The 21459-nt window shown below is 31.2% G+C and overlaps 1 protein-coding gene across 1 annotated transcript in view; it reads left to right on the forward strand.

Annotated features, from left to right (window-relative positions):
* LOC118199574 (uncharacterized) overlaps positions 1-21459 on the forward strand; it is a 317346-nt gene that overhangs the window by 200507 nt on the left and 95380 nt on the right. Inside the window, exons 25-27 of the mRNA XM_085810256.1 lie at positions 8104-8308; positions 12842-12938; positions 20726-20954. Coding sequence (XP_085666382.1) covers positions 8104-8308; positions 12842-12938; positions 20726-20954 — 531 coding nt within the window. The remainder of the gene's footprint in view (positions 1-8103; positions 8309-12841; positions 12939-20725; positions 20955-21459) is intronic.

Here is a 21459-nt window from a genome sequence, read left to right on the forward strand (position 1 = left end):
TGAACTTTTGTATTCATTACTTCAGTTTACTATTATTTGCTATTGCTTAAAATCTTAAGAATACCAAAGGCTTTGATGCAATTTCCATTAATTTGTGCATAAGGAAGCAACAATTTATAAAGATACTTTTTGTAGGAACTGCAGTCTTTGAATTTTTATTTCAAACTACCTTAATTTGAATGGCAAATACTGAAAGGCAATATCTATTATTCATAGAATTTCATCTCTTTTTGAAAAATAATTATTTGTTATATGACTAGGTTTTGTGTCAAATTGCCTGCATTATCCCGCATGCATCAATCATATATAGTTGATGTCTCAAACTACCATTTATGCTTTGCATGATTTTTACATAATTCTGTTATTTAATGTGTTATATTTACTTGCATTTGTTTGATATTTTCTCCCAAACATTGTAATACAGTATATTCTTTTAAACATTTCTGTGTTAATATAGTTTCTAATTTTTACCAGTACCATGGTTTAAGCATTTTGTTTTGTTACTGAGTTTTTAATGCTTTGTAAACTGAAATTTATTTTATTTATTTGTTTGCTTATTTTGAAAAAGTAATTGCGCATCATTTAAAGGGGAAAGCTTGAATAATTTTAGTGTGTTTATTTCATCCATATTTTATTTTCCTGATGTACATTTACCTTCAAGATTAACCTGACCTTGCAAGTGGAGATTTTACATTTTTCTGTGCCTTTCAGCTCCCCAATTTTTTTAAAATCAAATTGTATGATTGACCTTTGTGTTTTTGTTACTGTTCTTCAGATGACAGTTTTTAAATTACCTAGATCTCCTTCGGCTTTGCACTTTTGCAATGTAGGCCTTTTACTAGATTATTACCATTTTAAATATGAAGAAATTAATTAGCGTTTATTTGAAAGATAAGTGATGAAGAAAGGTATTTGATATAAAAAATATTTGTGAATAATACTGAAATGTTGAATTTTTAATTTTTATACATAAGTAGAAAAGCTTCAAATTATTACTCATACATTTTTTAAAAGTTAATATTTTTTCCCTCGAGAGCAATGTTTTAGTGTGTTGTTTGAAATTAGTCTGTAAATGTCCCCACTTTATATAGTTTGAACCAAGATAATCAAAATATTTGTAGAATAGTCTGATATGTGTAACAACTGAAAATATTATTTTAGTGAAGTTTTCTAAAAAATCTTTACATCATACAGAATGTAACTGATATATTTAATAGCAATAGATAATATATTATAGATAATAGTATTTTGTCAGAAGTAGTTGGTTAATGCTGAGTGCTATAATCAATGATTTTTTAAGTTTAAATATTAACTAAATTTAAACTATTATTTCATGTACACCACAACCTAAATGCTACAATTTGTTATAATTTCGTTTGTTTTAAAGAATACTTTTTTTTAAAATGAAGACCATGAAATTAAAATAAGTTTAAAATTAGACAAGCAGTGAGGTAGCTTGTGTAGAATGAATGAAAATTGTTACCGTTACCATCTTTCAATACATATTAAAAACAAAGCCATAGAAATCAGCTAAATTTTTTAATGTAAGAAATATATATTAAGAATTTTCATATCCTTTCTGAACTTCAGAAAATATTTGAAGCAATCATAAACACTGTTTGTTTATTTGTATAAATAATACAAATTTAATAAAATTTAAAACATTTCTTGTACTCTTTCATTCAATGCATTTGATCTTATTGGTGTACATAACTGATAAAATGTTTTTACTAATTATTGAAAATAATTTCGTTGTTGCTTTACAATGTTTGTGTGTTGAAAAACATGTTTCTACAAGAATTAGCTGCTTCTTTGTAAAAGATTCAAAATTTTTCGTGAAAATTTTTTTGTGCATTCTTTGTGTACTTTTTATTTTGTCTAAATCTTAATTGAATAATTTAATTCTATTATATAATACATTTCAATTGTTTAAAAATATATGTAATAGTACAACTATAATAATTTTTAAGTTTTACTTGGAGTAATTGCTAAATCATGTGTTTTAGTTATAGCAATTATGTTAAAGAGAATTGCTTTAAATTTGATTATAGGAAATATATTTTTATATTTAAAAGGAGTGTGTGAGTTAGTAAAATGTTTGAAATTAAAGTGTCTTTAGATGTTAATCATGTTGTATTCGTATTATTAAAGCAAACTTTTGTTAACAGAATTAACTTGTATTAATTGAAATGATTATATATGGTACTTTTTTTTTAATTAGAAAAAGCTGTTACAGAAAAATCCTCTGAAGTATTTCATGAAGAATTATTTAAATATTTTAAAGTGAATTTTCAAATAAAGAATAATTATTTGAGGTTCATGTAAAGTGATAAATTTTATGAGTCTTAAAATTAAATATTTTAAAATAGATATCATGGTTTGGTTGATATGTTAGGGTATGGATTAAATGCCAATTATCACAGGGAATGCAGTAAGAATAATTTTTTTGAAGTTTTTAAATGTTCAATTTTAGCAGCACCTCATTTTTGATCTACTGAAAGAGCTTTTTCTTTAATCATATTGACATAGTTCTTTTTGACAGTTCATAAGTATGTGTTTTGAATATTTTATTTGTTAATTTTAAAGTAATGTTAGTGGAATTACAACATGGGGGAACTGCTGTCAGAAAATTTTGAAATAAAATAATTGTTTGTATATTCTTGAAGATTTTTCATATTCATTCAATTGTTTATTGAACATATGTATAAAATTTAATATCTACTTCTGATTTTGCAACTGCTGATTAAAATTATTAGTATCCAGATGGTTGGCTGTACAAATATGTCATTATCATGTATTTGAATTACTAAGCTAATTATTCATATTAATGTCCCTTGTGTATTTCTGTTGATCAAATAACTGGCAGATAATATTTAAACTGTAGTGTCCTCCGATAATTTAATTATGAAGTGTACTTGTCTCTTTTTTGAGCATTTTTATTATTTAAGGTAATGTATTAGTTCGAACTTTGTACCGGCATGTTGTCTTTGTTAGTCTAAAATATAATAAATGTTTATGTAGCTTGTTAGTCTAAAATATTCAGTACTTCTCAGCTGAGAAACTGTTAGCTTGCTATTTATAACTGTATATAAAGCAAGATTCTGCCATTTTCTGATATACGAGGGCTATCCAGAAAGTAGATTACGTTTTGGAATAAAAAAATAAACAAAGTATAGGAAACAAATTTTATTATATACAGATGAAAGCCACACTCAAATACTACTTTTCACCATACAAATTAAGGCATTTATCGTAGCGATGTACGAGCTTGGAAATTCCTTCGTCGAAAAATTCGGCCGCCTGCGCCTTCAACCACTTCGTTACCTCTTCTTGCAGCTGTGCGTCGTCATCAAAACGCTGCATAGCCAGCCACTTCTTCATTGCTGGGAATAGGTGGAAGTCGCTCGGTGCCAGGTCGGGACTGTACGGCGGATGAGGAAACAACTCCCACTTAAAAGATTCAAGAACTTTACAAGTGACATTTGCCGTGTGGGGCCGGGCGTTGTCGTGAATCAACAAGATCTTAGAGCTCAACATTCCTCTGCGCTTGTTTTGAATTGCTCTTCTGAGTTTTTGGAGAGTTTGGCAATACCTTTGAGAGTTTATTGTAGTGCCTCTTTCCAGGAAGTCCACCAAAATTACACCTTTTCTGTCCCAAAAAACAGTCGCCATCATCTTGCTTGCCGACATTGTTTGCATGCATTTCTTGGGTTTTTGGGGAGAACTTGTGTGCCCCCACTGCATTGATTGCAATTTCGTTTCACAGTTCACATGTTTCACCCATGTTTCGTCACCAGTAACGATGTGATCGAGTAAAGAGTCACCATCCTTATGGTAAGTGTCCAGAAAGTTCAACGCTGCAGCCATTCGCTGATTTTTGTGGTCCTCTGTCAAGATTTTTGGAATCCATCTTGCACAAAACTTGTGGTAACCAAGCTTTTCGCTGATGATTTCGTGCAACAAACTTCGCGAAATTTGTGGAAAACTCAAAGAAAGTTCCGTTATTGTGAAATTTCGATTTTCACGGACTTTAGCATCGACTTTTTCGAGAAGTTCGGCGGTCACTATGCTGGGTCTCCCACTTCAATCTTCGTCGTGAACATTGGTTCGGCCATTTTGAAATCTTATGACCCACTGACGCACTCCACCTTCAGTGATAATGTTGTCCCCATACACTTCACGAAGCTGCCGATAGATTTCTATCGGTTTACAGTTTTTTGCAGTCAGAAACCTTATTACTGAGCGCACCTCGCAGCTCGCGGGATTTTCAATTAACGCAGACATTTCAAACCGTCACAGTATCTGAACGGAGCACAGCACGAACCTCTCACTAGCACGGCTAGGTGCAGACTGAGCTGCGCAACGCTCTGACCCCAAGATGGCCGCGCTAGCCCCGCCCCTAGCGGACACAGACGGAAATGTAATCTACTTCCTGGATGGCCCTCGTACATACTCTCTATGTGTCAAAAAAATCCTCATGGCTTAAAAAAAAAAAAAAAAAAAAAAAAAAAAAAGGAAAGGGGGGACTTCAACTGGATGTGTTAGGAAATGCATAACCAATGACAGTAGAGAGGGAATCAAAAGTGTGTGAGAAATACACACAATAAATCATATTTAAAGTACATGCTTGGTTGCTGTGTCAGTTTGGAATATTTATGTTGCAGTATGCTTTTATTATCAAATAAGAATACTTCTAAAATTTATCTGACAGTCAGTATGACCAACTGGCTAAGTTTGTCTGAGGTTGCTACAGTGCATTCAGGGAAATCGTGTGAAAATCTTGAGGAATTTACCAGCATATGGAGGTTTGTGTGATGGCTCAGTCTGATGTTATCGTTACTGGAGTGGTAGTGCTGATGAGTTTTCCAGTGTGCTGTTGAGTGAATACATAGTCAAATTATAATGTTAGTGCCAATTTCAAGAATGTGTCCGAAATCATCATGACGATAATAGGAGGCTTAAGTTCACAACTTTTTACGAAAATCGTATATAATGACTCTAACAATATGCAGACAGCTTTGCTTGTTATTATTCAGTACTACTTACCTGTGCTTCCTGGATGTAGCGTTTTGCAGCTCTATTGTGAGAAAACTTGGAGCTTGTATTCCCTTATAGGCATCCAGTGAGATGTCTTTCAATTCCCAGCCATCAACTGAAAATAGGGTTTTGGTGGTGGGGGCAGTTAGAATGTACAGACAAGAGCCATATTGTATTCAGTAGTAAATTGTGATTTTCATTTCAGAATCATGTGTGGTAGAAGAGTTATCAAAGCTTCTCGCTTCACTTAATTGGACAGCAATATATATCTATCACTCACCAAGTTTAATTTTTGGTGAATAAACTGGCTTAAATGCTAATTAGTTTGCCATAGGAGAACTACTGAGGCATCTTGTGTCTTAGACGAATAGCTCTTATCTCACTTGGCATCACCATTTTGGCTTTTTACGTATATACCTTTTGTAATTCTTGTGATATTAGGTTGCTTTTAGTGACTGTTTGAAGCACTTTATGGGCTGACATTATGTCATTCATATTAACCACTTGCGCTAAAAAGACGTGCCATGCATGTTGAGATGCTTTTGTCTCAAACCGCGAGTGACGTGAACACCATGTCGATAGGCATTTATCACAAAAATGAAAATAACATGGTGCACTCGTCGCCTAACAACGAGATTGTTTATTTCTCGAGTTACAGCTCTGGATTGCACTCGCAGATTAGGGAGTGGCGTAAATAAGACACTTTACTGCTTGTTATATTGTAGAGCACGGCACCGCAACCGTGAAGTTTAGTCATAGCGCAAGTGGTTAAGTGACTTTTTGTACTGCCATGCTGTTGTATTTGTCAAAGCCTATCTTTTACCAAGCCTTTCTTTTATCGTAATACTTGTCTGTAATTGCAGACATCTCCAGGGAGTCTCTATGTAATGCCATAAGCCTTGATTTGTATACCAGACTTCAAATCTTTTTTGTAGTTGAATATGTTTGGTATATGTTAGGGTACTAGCTAACCTCTAATGTGCATGAGTTGCTGAACAGTTACAAAGCATTTTGCAGAATAGTATTTCATGATTTTGTGATCAATAAGCCTCATGAGATTGAAAATACCTATAAATTACCACCAGAAGCAGCTGTGTGACATACTAATTAGTTACATTTCTGAATGTATATTAGCTCAGTAAATAAGACCTGTTTGCTATCCAATTAAAAAAAAATTATTTTCTTCTTGCATGGATTTTTTTTCATAGAGTGTGTGTATGCTTTTTAAAATTATGTTCATATTCAACCTTCTTTTTATTTATTTATTTTTTTTACAATGGGAGTACATTTCAATTTTTTAAAAATTATAGTATGTTTTTCTCTTGTGTGTGCAACATGAAGAATATCTATTAAAAAATTAAAAACTCAATAATTAAAATTGCTTGGTTACTTCAGTATTTTCGAGACTTGTATGTGCATTTTATTTGAAAATATTATACACATTTTTATTACCAAAAGTAAATTAGTATCATATTACATTAATTAAAAGTAATTTTCTCAGTATTTTCCATGTGTAGCAAAAAATATTGCCTATAACAACTATCAACTTTTTTTTACCTTTTTTACCCAATTTATTGGTACTTCTCACTATTTGTTATATTGATCAATGCTAATGGCATAAGAAATTGTAATTTAAACCTAAGAAAATTATATTTATAAATTTTAAGAAGCTTTGTCTTTTCATATTTCAGTATATGTTATTGTTCAGTTAAAAACAATTTAAAGAACTGAAAAAGTTGCTTACATAAATGTTTGGATTTTGAGTTAAGTAATTTCACAGAACAAAATGTGCTGCTCATCATTTTATGAGATTTTTTAAATAACAAAAATCAAAAGTATAAGATATTTGAAAAATTGTTTTTATTACTTACAAAATATTATGAAACTAATTGTTTAAATATAATGAAACATTTCATGTTTAAATTTTACTCTCATGGGTTAGAAAGTATGCTTTTATTTCATATACTATGAGAGTTTTATGGCTAATAAATTTTATTTTGGTTAAGCAATTTAGAGTTTTTTTATTCCTTTATCAATCACACTTTTGTTACATTTAGATTTTTTTTCTGTAAGTGAATGCAGTTTGATGAAAGTTACATAAAATAGCAAAATTTACTCATCAGTTTTTCTCTTCATAATTTCATTTATTGATTTATTATGTTAAATATAATCAAGTGTATTTTGTTGTTGGAATTGAAATAAACTTTGAACTGTTGTCGAATATTTAGTGCACTATACCACATTGAAGAGTTGTGAATCTGCTTTTTATAATTTTGTTTTCCTCTTTTCGTGTCCATGATACTTTGGTTTTACAATATGAATCTGTATAGCAATATGATTTCTAGACAAAATCTGAATACTTTGTTAAAAGCTCCTTGAAATTTGTATTACTTTTCTTTCAAGAATATGTATTTTTTATTAATGGTGTTGTCATCTATATTTTTTCCTGGAGTGTGCAGACAATGGTGATTTGTATTCTTACTGTGTTATTTAGGAACAAAAACTGTATTTCATTAAATTCATTTAGCTTTATTCTTATGTGTATGAACTATATAGCTTATAGAAATTGGAAAAACCATGTTTTTTAGTTCTGTTTACATTGTAAAGTTCATTTTAAAACTTTTTTCAGTCTCATTTATTCTTATAACTGCCATAATAGGAAAAATGCTATAGCAAAGTATTGATATTTATTTTTTAATGTCAAAAGTTTTTATTGATAATTATTGATGCTAAAATATCACTATGTAGTTACCTAATTATTATTATTCTGACTGAAGATTTGCTGGGTAATTTTAATTTTTATATATGTTAATTAATATAATGTCATATTGCAACTATTTTATAAAAAGGGCAGACTGTTCTCCTTACATTTAGTATCAGAAAAGCATGATTGAAACATAAATAACTTAAATATTTTTCTTAATGCTGTGTGTAGTTTTGCAGTTTTTATCAGTATTAGCTATTCATTTTTCATTTTTCCTCTCAAATATTTTTTAGTGTTTAATATACTTAATCTTTATATCATATTATATGGTATAAATTATTTTTCTGCTTTTGTCCTTTTAGGCTCAACCAATCACACCAGAACTTGTCACAAAATTACTGGGAAATCGTGTGGCTGTTAGTCCTATAGTTACAGTTGAACCAAGGAGAAGAAAGTTTCATAAACCTATTACTCTGACCATACCAGTTCCTCAAGCTGCAACTAAAGGCATGATAAATCAATACAGCGGTGATGCTCCCACACTGAGGTTACTATGCAGTATAACAGGTAGTACCAAGACAGGTTTGTTCTCCTTTCTGCCTGCTATTGCTCTTCAGTTGGACAGTAATATTGAGCATATCTTATGTAATATTCTAAGCAGAAGCTTCTAAAAAATTTGGATCCTAATGTTACATTACTTTATTTTGCATTTATCATCAGTGCAACCTGGCAGGTGTTACCATTACATGAAACATAATATTCTCAAATTCTCTTCCATGCGATCTTACCTTCCCTCTCCCCCCAAAAAACACTTTGAATAATTCTTGTTAACAATGTATAAGACTTTTATTCCATCTTACTAATTTAATCAACATATAATTTCTGAGCAACTTCAAAATTTTAAAACAATAAATGAATTTTTTGGTAAAATGTGAATATTTATTTTATATTTTAATAATAAATTTAATTGATATCATTTAAAATAAATTTAGTTTGCAATATATCCAACTGATAATTTTCATGAGCATTTGCAGCTTTGTTGTAATTAATGAATTGGCACAACTACTATATAAAACAAACGATCCTTAATCTATCTTCCATACACTCTTGCACATAGCTAATTCTCAGAGAATTGCCATTCGACGAAGCATAATATCTTAAATATATCTTTTAGACTAGATCTATCTGTTGTTATCAAAATGAGTGATTTAAAAGCTTGTGTTTGTTATTATCAAAATAAGTGGTTTAAAAGCTATAAATGCAATTTTTAATAATTTAAATCTTTATTATACTTTTTTAGTAGTGTGTCTGATTGATTAAATCTTAAATACACGTAATTTATACTTTTGATACATTTCCAGAATTATTTATTATTGTTTTGGCGTTAAAAATTTCTGACATCATTGCAATTAGCAAAAGATGTGTATAATGTCATTAGATACTATGTTATACAATTGCATTATTTTTTATTTTTAAGATTAATGGATAAGTTACTTTATACATTAATTACATGAATTGTTTAAGAGGTCTGAGATTTAATGAAAGCATTTTCCCCTTTACCTTAATAGAGCCTGTTACCACTTGTGAAAAGAATGTATTACATGAAAATACATGTCTGTAACTGAAAACATACCTCTGACATTTTATTTTTATGGAATTTCTCTTTGAAGTAAATAGAAATGGTAAAGTAAGCATTAAGCAGTTCATTCAGAACTAGTTCTCCATACATATGTCATATAGAATAATGTAATAAGGAATGTTTCTAAAGGAAATAAATTAAAAAGACTGAAAATAGATTAATAAACACTTCATTCTTTAGGAGAAAAGATGAGTATAACCAGCCAGTTGAACTAGTTTCTTTATCTATAGCAAAGTATTGATATTTAAAAAATATGTATATAATTTAATATATCTGACTTCATAAAAGTAATTATTCTATGCTGCCTAATTGGTACTTTTATTGAGGTGGGTGTTTATCTGCCGTTATTGAATGTTATGAAAGTTACTTCTTCATGGAGGAAGGATTAATTTTGTTAAATCTATTACTCCAACTGTTTACTTTCAATGCTATATCTGCAAGTTGATAAAACAATAAAACCATGTTCTTTACTGTCTTCATGCAATAAATTACAGTTATAATAAAAATTTAAGAATTTTTGTGTGGAACATTTAAAAAATGCTAATCTAGCTGATAAGTTTCTTATATGTAGTTACATATGTAGTAAATAAAAGTTGTCTTTTTCTAAACACATTAAAATCGTTAAATGAATGATTAGAAGTTATTAGTTATGGTAATATGTGTCCTGTTTTAGGAAGGTTAAATATCACGTGAAAAGAAAACTATAAAATTTCCGTACTATTTAGTGAAGTCTTTTATCGTTAAGTATAGTTTCTAGCAGCTATATAGAATTTCAGAGATATGTAGAAAAAAATGTGATCCTGATTGTTAATTTATGACTAGATTGTGAAAGCTCATATAGTAATTAATTTAACTATTTTGACCACATTACACTCATTGTTTGATAGATATCTTTTCAGATTAATACTTCTGATATCATTCATAGTAAAATAAAAGCATGTCATTTCTTTATTCAGCAGGTAAAATATTTATTACCATGTATATTTTTCTTTTTATAATATAAAAGATATGCTCAAAAACTTGCTGTCCTTCTCTTTTTGGCTTACATCCACATGAAGTAAGTTTTAATGTAATGCTTAAATATATTGTTGCACTATATTTTGCAGTTGCATAAATTATATATATCTAGCCTGATTAGTGCTTCTGCTTATTAGATATGTGGATGTAGCTAAAGCTTCTGTGTTTGTTTCTTGTATCTCTTAATTTTAATACTGAGTATGTTATGTGCTTCTTCGCTAATGTGTGCAGTATGTGTTTTTGTCATATTGAAAGTGCTGCAATAGTGATTGATCGCACATATAAAAATGCAGAAAAGAAATTGTATTAATCATAGTAACATTTGTGGGGTTTTTCTTTTTCTTGCTGCTGCTTTCTGCTTACTGTGCTGATATCTCCTGTCCCCCCCCTCAAATGTTACTCTGTACCATGGTGCTGTTTAATGAGAAGCTGAACAGATTTGTCTTAAATTTAGAATTACATTAAAAAAACTTTCTGCATTAAAGGAATGCTGTGAATAAAAAAAAAAAAGGAAGCAGTTTTTGTTTTTAGAAATGAGATTTATTTTGAATAAATGCTGTATAAAATTATATTTCTATGAGAGCAAGATAATGCAAAGCACCATTAACTCAGAGATTTGTAATGCTACATATTTCATGAATAATTTTGTATAGTAAGTAATTAGCTTCACTGAAGCTGAGATAGAGGTTTGAGGTAGAGTATATAAATTGGAGCAGTTATTTTTTTCCCATTCCTAGATTCAGTACATTCAGTATTTTAAGTTAAAAGAGCATCTGGAATGTTGTAATTCATTAATTGCATGGATTTAATTTTCACTCTGAATTTCCAGCACTTTCAGTAATTTCTTGAAGTACTGAAAGTTGCCTTTCCGGTACTTAATGTATGGTTACAGTAAAATGTAAAGGCTGGATACAGTTAGCTGCATATAGGTATTAATTACAACTGTTCAGTCACAATACCAATTAAAATTATAGATGAATGGAACAAAATGTTGCCAAATGGTCGCCACATTTGGCAAGTTTTTGTGAGTTTTCTCCAAATTTGGCGGCAAAAATTAGTTACTAAAACCATCACCAGGTTGGCAATATCTTGCCAATTTAAAGAGAAAGCCATTTATTCAATGTTAAATAGACTTGCCCCTATATTCTTATTTTTCTGGCAAAGCTTCGCCTCAGATTTTCATATTACATGATCCAAAACATACTACAGTTTTTATTTATAATTTCATTAAAATTGTTCACATATATACCAAAATTTGTAACAGTATTTATTGCCATCTTTATCTCAATGGTAAGTGTAGTTTTTATGGAGTTTGTGGTGTTTAATATAAAAATGACACTGGAAATAAGTTATTATAATCTTGAAGTTGCTTAAAAATTAAATTAGCTGAATTAACTTTTGCAGACAATTTTAGTGCAAAATTTTTTCAGAAATTACCAAATTTTAGCTAATTGTTATTGGATTAATTCCCTTTTATTTAATTAACATTTTGATGTGGTGTGAAACTTTAAAAAAATAAAATTGGGTAATAAATGTGAAAAAATAAAATGCATTATATATTTTCTTTATATTGATTAAAGACATTATTATATATAACGGCATCTGTAATATGGGCTACCTATTCTTCCATGGCTATGACAATCTTCTAAACTTGAACTAATAAGCAATTACACCATCATATTAATGTGACAGTATGTGGAAATAAAATGGAAATTTGTATTTTTATTTTGGATTCTATTTGTATATTATGTTTATTTGTTTATTATAACATGTCTGTACTTAGAAATTAAATCTTTTTTTATAGTATATGTCTTTATGGTGTCAACTTAATTTGACCATTTTATGATAAAATTTAATTTATATGATTAAAAAGTGTGAGGGAATGTAGAAGAAGATTTAAATAACATTTTGATAGATTCTTTTGCAAAGTTAATTAAATAAATGGGAATTAAATTGCTGTTTATTGTGATAAAAGGAAAAATTAGCTTTCCTTACTTTCAAGTATAATTTAAAAAAATTTATACTAAAACTAGATTAAAAAAATTTATTAATTGTATTTTTAAGTTTTCCCTTACTTGAATTCAATTTATATTAATTCATAAAAGGAAATTGTTGGTATAAATATAATAATCGGATAATAATGTGTTTCTTTATATTATTTTTTAAATGGAATTTCTTGATTTTTTTTTTATAAATTCACGTTGTTTTAAGTAATAGCTGCAATTCATTAATGTATATTGTTAATTGGTTTTCTGTTTAATACATCGAGTTTCGGTTAATGTTGTGAGTTTGCGATTTTATAGTTGAAGCATATTATCAAAATGTTACTGGCATTTATAATGCTTTCTTGGAAATACATTTTTGTTTATTGGGGGGTTGCATTAAAGGTATATTATTTTATTTTGACTTTTTATGAGGTTTCTAATATTTTTGTTTTTTATAAGGTGGGACAATCAAAGCTCAATGGGAAGATGTTACAGGATCTACTCCTTTAACTTTCGTAAATGACTGTGTTTCCTTTACGACGACAGTCTCTGCGAGGTATAAAATATTAAAATTTCATAATTATTTTCAATCGATTTAAGAGTAGAAGGCAAATTTCTTTAATACATCATAAATGTCTTTTGAAACTTATATATATGAGTAATAAAATCTCATATGTCTTCTCTAATTGACTACTCTTTAATTAAGAAATAAAGTATGATTTTCTTGAAAAAGAAACCACAGGTGATGGAGGACGGGGACGCCTGGCGTCTAACAGAGGTAAACAGGCATATGTCCCACACCCTCCCCTATCCAGACGCAACAACGTTGTTTATAACAGTCTAAAATTAATATTATATCTTTGGAAATTAACTTTTAAAAATATTTTGATTCTTATCATGAATACCAATGGCTAAGTAAATAAGATTGCTGAATTTTGGTAGTTTGATTTGGGATACAGACAAATGTAGTGTATTCACATAAAGTGAAAACTGTTGAGCTTTCAATGATTTTTCCTACGTAGAATGTGGATATGAGCCAGTTTCTCTTAGAAAGTCTGCTGCTGTGAAATTCCTTCCTTAATGCAGACAGCAGTAGTGTGTCTGCTTTCCTGTAACCAATGGGTTGCCAACAGGGTCAATATGGACCTCGTAGGGGGTCGATGAAATTTTGAAGGGGGTCTATGATGATCAAGGAATCGATTGGGGGTCATTATCCGATTGAGTCAAATATCCTGTGGCAATTGGTCCTCATAATCAAGATCCAAAAAAATTTATTTTTAAAATTGATAATTAATTGTTTTGTAAAGTGTCTTATGTTAATTAACCAGTTATTATGTTTTAAGCCTTTACTCTAACTTCATCTTCCGTCTTGTTTATATTTTTTGCCATTTCTGCTTAAAAGTAATATTCCAGCTTGAGCTTTTTCCCTAGTTGAAGTTTTAAATATGTTCCAGTAAAGTATCTGAGCCAACTTATTTCTAGTCCATTTAATATGTAATGTCTTAGGTATGTCTTAGAGCATGTCTTATATATGTATGTAATATGTATGTCTTAGGCCTATGCTGTCAAAGTTTGAACTTTATTGTCTGTCGTTTTTCAGTTCAAAATTTCATCTGTAGCACTAATTGTGCCTTTATGTTCAGTTTAAGACCAAAAGAAAAAAAAAATATTATTCTGATCCTTTTCTGTAATTTGTGAATTGTTTAACACGTTGAGCCAGGTGCTGAATTTGCTGTCCAGCCAGCACGAGCAATCAAGTGGTGCAATGTTGCAGGGTGATCCGCAATTTCATGCACTGAGTAGAGCTTATCTATTGGTGAGTTTTGTCTGCTACCGACAAGCCCTGCCTGTCCATGACAAAGCAAGTGGTCGTGAATATTGATGCTGTTGGTCCTGTGGACGACGCCAGCCAAACGAAAATTCCAGGGATTGACGCCGGCTAAACAAAAAGACTCTGGTCACACGGAAAGTTCATTGCCGGTGTCCAGGGACAGATGACGGCCACATGGAAAGTTCACTGCCGGTCTCCGGGACCGACCCCGGTACACAGAAAGTTCACTGCCAGTGCCCAGGGCTCAACGTGTTAAGATGTAACACTAACTAACTATTCATCTGGTGAGGTTTGCAGGACATCAATTCTAGCTTCAGGTTACAGTAACAACCCTACAGCTTATTGATATAGTTCATATAAGTCAAGCCATTTTCAAAACTATGGGTATGCTAAGTTTTGAAATTTAAATCAGTGAAAAGAGATACAGTCAAAAGTCTTTAATCCGGACTCGTTGGGACTTCGGCGATTCCGGATTATAGATCATCAGTTTAAATCTGGTAAGATGGCATGCAGAGATTATAAAATTAAAAATATGAAACCGTAATTTATAAAATAATGAGCAATTATGATCTAAAGGGTATCAAAATTTACAAAAGAAGAAGCTTAATATTTATTTGTTTACTTTATTAAACATTTCTTTCAACGCGCGCATGAGTAAAGCATACATTACGCATAGCTGAAATTTTATCAGACCAACATTATTGACTTCTGCTTCAATAAGATGTGGAAGCAGGCGTTAGTCAAAACAATAACTAACTTGGGGTTTGTATGTTCCTTAAAGTATTTAAAAAGTCCTTAGGTTTTTTTTGGTTCTTAAAAGTCTGTAATTTTGTCCAAATCCAGCAAAAGGTCCTTAATTTTGCTCATCTGACATTTCTGTTCCCCCCCAACACAGTTGTCACTTTGAGTGCAAATTAACCATTTTGGAGGAATATTTTTTGGCGATACATTGACAAATGTGTATTTAATGGATTAACATTTGAATTCTTTCATAGTTCTGAATGCAAATGGTGGATACTTGAAATTTAGAAGCATGAGACTGTGCTTCACTTGAAACTTAAACATTTCAAAGTAATTCTTTTATTTTCTGAATGAAGAGTTCATAAAATTTTATATCGAAAACAACTTTTACGTTTTTAGGATGCGAGTTCTTTTATTACACTCATGTCCAAAATTATGTTTACGTGCATAAATTCACGGATTTCTCAGAGACTATGACTTATAATTTAATGAATTTTCGTGGAATCATACATAACATGATGACACATAAATGCAAAAGAAAAAATTGAAGATCACCTCATATGATATAAAATTGTAGCATGAAACCATAAAAATGGTAATAAAGTGTGACAAAGAGAGTTAAGAAAAAAAGGAATGATTCAGAAAAAGAATTAAGTCTTACGAATTTAATATGGAATATGATCTCCCCTGACTTGTACACACATATCACAACGTGTTTTAAGGCTGGAAATAACGTTGTTAACCACAGTTTGGGGAATTAATCTCCACTCTTCTAGAAATGCCGTCTTCAGAGCATTTACATCTCTAGGAGGAGGATGTATACGTGCAATTGCTCTTCCAAGGTAGTCCCATAAGTTCTCTATCGGGTTAAGGTCAGGAGAATTTGGTGGCCAAGGTATTCGCTTAATGTCTTCACTTTCAAGGAATTCATCAACGAGGTTTGCTCGATGTGGACGGGCATTATCATCCATAAATAAAACGTCAGGTCCATATGCACCCCTGAAAAGTCTTACATAAGGATCTAAGACCTCATCCCGATATATCTGGCCTGTCACAGATCCGCTGCTGAACACGTGTAGAGGCGTACGTCCATCGATCATTATTCCACCCCATACCGTCACACCTCCACCGAAACGGTCACGTTCCACAATGTTCGAGGGATCATTTCGTGTTCCTGACTCCCTCCAGATGTAAACACGTTTAGAATCACAAGTTAAACTAAACCGCGACTCATCAGTAAAGAGAATATGGGACCATTGATGTTCAGTCCAGTTTTGATGTTCTTTACACCAATTAAAGCGATCCCTCTTTTTCTGTGAAGACAGTAAAACACATACCCTTGGCTTTCTGGCATAAAGGCCTTTTTCATTAAGCCTTCTGTAAATTGTTTGCCTTGATGCAACAGTTCCAGTGGCGGCTGCAAGCTCTGAACTTAACTGGCGAGCAGTAGCCTTTCTGTTACGACGGGCAGTTAATGCCAGATACCGATCTTCAGAAGCAGTTGTCATTCGTTTCCGACCTTGTACAGGCTTCCTTACAACACTTCCATCATTTTGAAACTGTTTCCATAGCTTAGAGACTGTCTGTCTTGAAATATTCAGACATGTGGCTGTTTCCATGATTGACTGCCCTGCTTCTAAAAGGCCGATAATTCGCCACTTTACAGATTCTTCCAAATGATACTTCGAAGTCATAACAAACCGCTTTGAGTCCCTACACACTGAAATCAAACGCTATGTTGCAGAAATTCACTCAAATATTCAGTTTGCGCAAAGCGCTTGATTCACCCTTGGATGACGTAACGCCTAAATTTGCATATCACAAACCGAATGATTACTTTTGATTGGATAATGCTAATTAGGCTTGGTTTTCACACATTCCCTGCAAATACGGATCACATTGATTCGATATTTCATTGAATATCATCATTTTTGGGTATGTAAAGATAATTTTGGACATGAGTGTATGTGGTGCTAAATTTGATGATTTCAAAACCCGTTTGTATACAAAATTTTTTATTTGGTTATTTGCGAAATTTTGAGACACTTTATTACAAACATAACATTGGTAAATATCACAAAAATTATGATAATAAATTAAAATTATATTTAAGAAATAAAATTAAAATAAACCATTTTTATTTTCTCCTGCCATATTTTAAAGTGGCCTTACTTTCCATTTTGGTGACTTAAAAATATTTTTATTCTGAAAAATAAACAAGGTAATAAATACTATCACAGTTTCTGAAATAAATCTTATAAAAAACAAAGATGCTGCTCTAATTATTTAAAAGTAAATTTCATTTGTCTTTTTTTTTGATTTTCATGTTAAGAGTTTCCCATAAATTTCAGTTTTGTTTTTAAATGAAGAGCTTAACTATCTTGTTCAATTGTAATAATATGAATAGATTCAAAGTAGATTAGTAGTTATATATTGGGGGATTTATAATTATCTGCTAGAAGCTAAATAATAGCCAAGACCCTTCTGATGGGTTAGGTTACTTGAACATGGCAAAGCACTGAAGGGTTACCCGCCTGAGGATAAGGATGCTTTCATGAAGGGAAACTGGTTCATAGCCATGTTATACAAGGGGAAAACTGTGAAAACACCAATGTAGGCAACCCGTTTCTCTGGGATCAAACCATTTGCAGATATTTGTTCATTCATTCACATATTTGTATGCTTTCAAACTACCAGTGTTCATTGGTCTTAACCACTCAGCCGTAGATGTATGACTACGGAAGATTTCTGGCACAATTGTGTGTTAGTGAGGATGCACTTGATTTTATTGCACTACAGTTTTTCTTTCCAGTTGTGTTATTTACAGTAAAGCTGGAACAGGAACATTGTGTATGTTATATTTAAAAATCATTCTTAATACCTGGCATTCATACCCATTAATAATAAAGTACACTGCCCTCCAAAAGTTAAGGATCAACATGATTTTGAAAGCTCACCGTTACAAAAATGTCAGTAACATTTAAATTTCACAGTTCATATGCATGACAGTAATGAAGTTTAAGAAAATATATGCAAAAACAATAGCTACTACTTTTATTTTATAGAAATGAATACTTATGTAGGAGTTGGAGAAAAAATGCAAAAGTCATAGTTATTGTTCACAATCGTTGATCTTCAATTGTTATTACAGTTTTGTGGAGAATAACCAGGAGAGTCTACCAATGTCCAGGAGACATCGTTTGCCTGAATTGAATTGTTGAGGTAGCGGGCGATCAGATGGATTGAAATGGGGGATGTGACAAGCTGATGCTTCTAGATGTCTCAATGTCTCTCGCAGTATGGTCCACTGACTATGGAATCAGTTTGAATCCAAGGATTCTCTTTATAGAAGACATATGCCAGCAGACCTAGATTTAGAACACCTGCGGGAGACCGTTATTTAGCTCTTTTGACCCAAAGCAAGAGTAACATTAATGTACCTTAGCTTATTTTCAGCTCATTTAGTGGCAACAGGAATAAGAATCTCAGCTACTACAGTGCACAGATGCCTGCACAATACAGGTCTGTATGCAAGACGACCAGTAGCTTGTGTCCTCTTGATCCGAGGACACAGAGGTGCCCGTTTATGTTGGAAAGAGAACATGTCTCCTGGACCAGTCAACAATAGGCATTTTTTCTCTTCAGAGATGATTTCAGGCTCGCATTGGAGAGTGATTAAGGTGGTGAGCTGATCTGGAGGGAGCAATGCACCAGGTACAACCAATACCATATTGTGGAAAGACACAGTTACAGAGGTGGTGGAATAATGGTTTTTGTAGGGATTTCTCTTGGTGATCACACTGAACTGCATGTGTTCCATGGGGGAACTTGGGTACAGTGTGACCAGTGTGAGATATCGAGACAAGACCTATGATCAAAATGTCTGCCCATATGCCACTGTTATTGATCCTGGATTTTTCCTGATGGACAACAATGCGCAACCCCACCGAGCTTGGGTTGCTGAAGAATATCTTGAGAGTCGCGGTAGGGAGCAAATGGAATGACCCACTGTATCCCCAGAGCTGAATCTGATAGAGCATCTTTGGGACTACTTTCGGAGACAGGTTGCTGTTTCAAGCCCTCCTCCAAGGTCATTAGATGAGCTTGAACAAGGATTACTCAGTGTCTGTTCATTGCTTTCTATTTTACTGACCGACAAACTTAATTTGACAGTATGGAACATTGCTGCCGCCAACATATTGCAGCTGGGGGTGGACACATTTCTTATTAGAACCCATTTTTGTAATGTTACCACTCCATTTTCCCTCAAAAACTGTGATATACTGTTTTCCAAGACTGGGTTTCTCTGCCAGTAGTGCAGTTTTTTGTTGTAATTCGTGTTTGTGTTGAACTATAGAAACATTTCATGTTTCATTAATTAGAGAACTGTTCATGTTCACAAGACATGTTCACTAGAACATGTCTTGTAAATTTCTTGTTTCTATGGTGCTTCATTCTCAAATTAGACCTAAAATCATGCTGTTCCTTAACTTTTGGAGGGCAGTGTATTTAAATCAATGAGTATTCAGGGTAAAAATGATAAAATATTTGACCTATTATGTCAGTGGACATGTATATAACATTCTATTAAAGCATATCATGAACACATGTACTTCTTTTCAAGCTTAAGCCATATACTTTTCATTAGGTAACTAAGTTTTAACATTAAAGAATGCATGAATTATAAGTAAATGCTGTGATTGTTTCTTTATCTTCTTCTCTCCCTCCCAGAATGGTGTCAACTGTTTTTGTCAACTTCCAGAATTCTTTTATTCACGATTTACCATTTGAGTATATTTACAATTACTTACGGTTAAGTGTGTGTCTTTACATTTAAGTAAAATAAAATTTAAAATAGTTATCGTACATTGTGTTTTGTTATTATGAGTAATGTAATTTGTACAAAATTGAGATTTAAGCATTTTAAGTATTGAATAGATTTTTTTTTTTTTTTTTTTTTTTTTTTTTGAGGGGAGGCTAATTTTCTTTTAATGCATTATTTTTTTTTAATTTTGCAAGTAATACAAAATAGATAAATTGAAATTGTACAGAAGTTGCTTTGCAATAACTTTTATTGTTTCTCACTTTCATTATCCGAGAGAATGAAATCTTTAAATATATTTAAATATTGTGCTACTGATTATAATGTAATTTTCTATATTTTAAATTACTAATTTTTCTAATTATGTTTGAATAACCTACTGTTGTAAATGTAGTTTGCATGATCATACAATTCTGAATCATTAATATATTGATAAAAACTTGCAAATACGAAATTAAATAACAGTTGTAGTTTTTTTTTTTTTTCCTTTTAGTCGCTTCTTTCACTTGTAAAAGGAAATTTAAAAGAGCTCTTTTCTATTGTGTTCATTTAGGTTCTGCTCGAACACATCTTTCTGGTTTCAAAAGAGTTTTCATTTTGTAAAAAATAAAGCATAAATTGTAGTTGGTTAAATTGTTATAAATGTAGTAAATAATTTCTTTTAAAAAGCTGAGATATAAAGCTTTAATCAACTAAAACTGCATATAAAACAGAATGCCAACTGCTACATTGTAAGAACATGATGTTAACAAAAAAAAAAAAAAAAAAAAAAAAAAAAAAAAAACAAATGTTGCCATCACATATAATAAAATTTTAGTGCTGCCATTAATAATAAATAATAATACCATAACTGCTTTCTTACTTTTATGTGTATATCCTTTTAAAAATATTGTAAAATTTAGTCATGTAATTTGTTTTTATAAATTTATCTAAATTTTTCTTGCAATAGATTTTGGCTGATTGATTGTCGGCAAGTAAATGAAGCAACTAAGTTTGCTACCGAACTTTACCGTGAAGCCATTCATGTGCCCTTTATGGCAAAGTTCGTGGTGTTTGCGAAAAGGCGGGATCCTCTTGAAGCCCAGTTGCGAGTATTTTGTATGACAGATGACAAAGAAGACAAGACATTAGAATCTCAGGAACATTTTACTGAAGTTGCTAAAAGTAGAGATGTTGAGGTACATCATATGTATTTCTTTTCTTGTACAGTTGCATTAAATTTAACATTTCCTGATTTTTATTAGATTATGTCATTTCCAAATACTTCTTAATTTTAATGTACAAAATTGCAATTTTATAATTTAAAAAAAGTGTTCATCTTTTTATAACAAAAATTTTTTAAAAATTTATTTTTCCCATTAAGAATTTTTATAAGAAAGTATTTTTCAAATTTTGTAAAACTTTTTTTTTTTTTTTTTTAAATTCATAGAGAGGAATTAGTTTCTAAAATTATTTGATCAGAGAGAGGGATAGTCTAGAAGGCGTGTTTAAAATTTTTTTTATGCATGGGAAATTATAGAAATTAATGATTAATAAATTCAAAACTCAAAATATTTACATTGCAGTTATTTAATGATTTACTAATGAATGAATGAAATAGATATGACTATTATTAAATAGGATTTTGAAATAGGTATGGCTATTTTTAAATGGAACTATGAATATAGAACCTTCTCCTTTGTA

The sequence above is a fragment of the Stegodyphus dumicola genome, chromosome 2 (assembly GCF_044657685.1).
Source record: "Stegodyphus dumicola isolate Sdum_Otavi_A_Nest chromosome 2, ASM4465768v1".
Classification (NCBI taxonomy): domain Eukaryota; kingdom Metazoa; phylum Arthropoda; class Arachnida; order Araneae; family Eresidae; genus Stegodyphus; species Stegodyphus dumicola.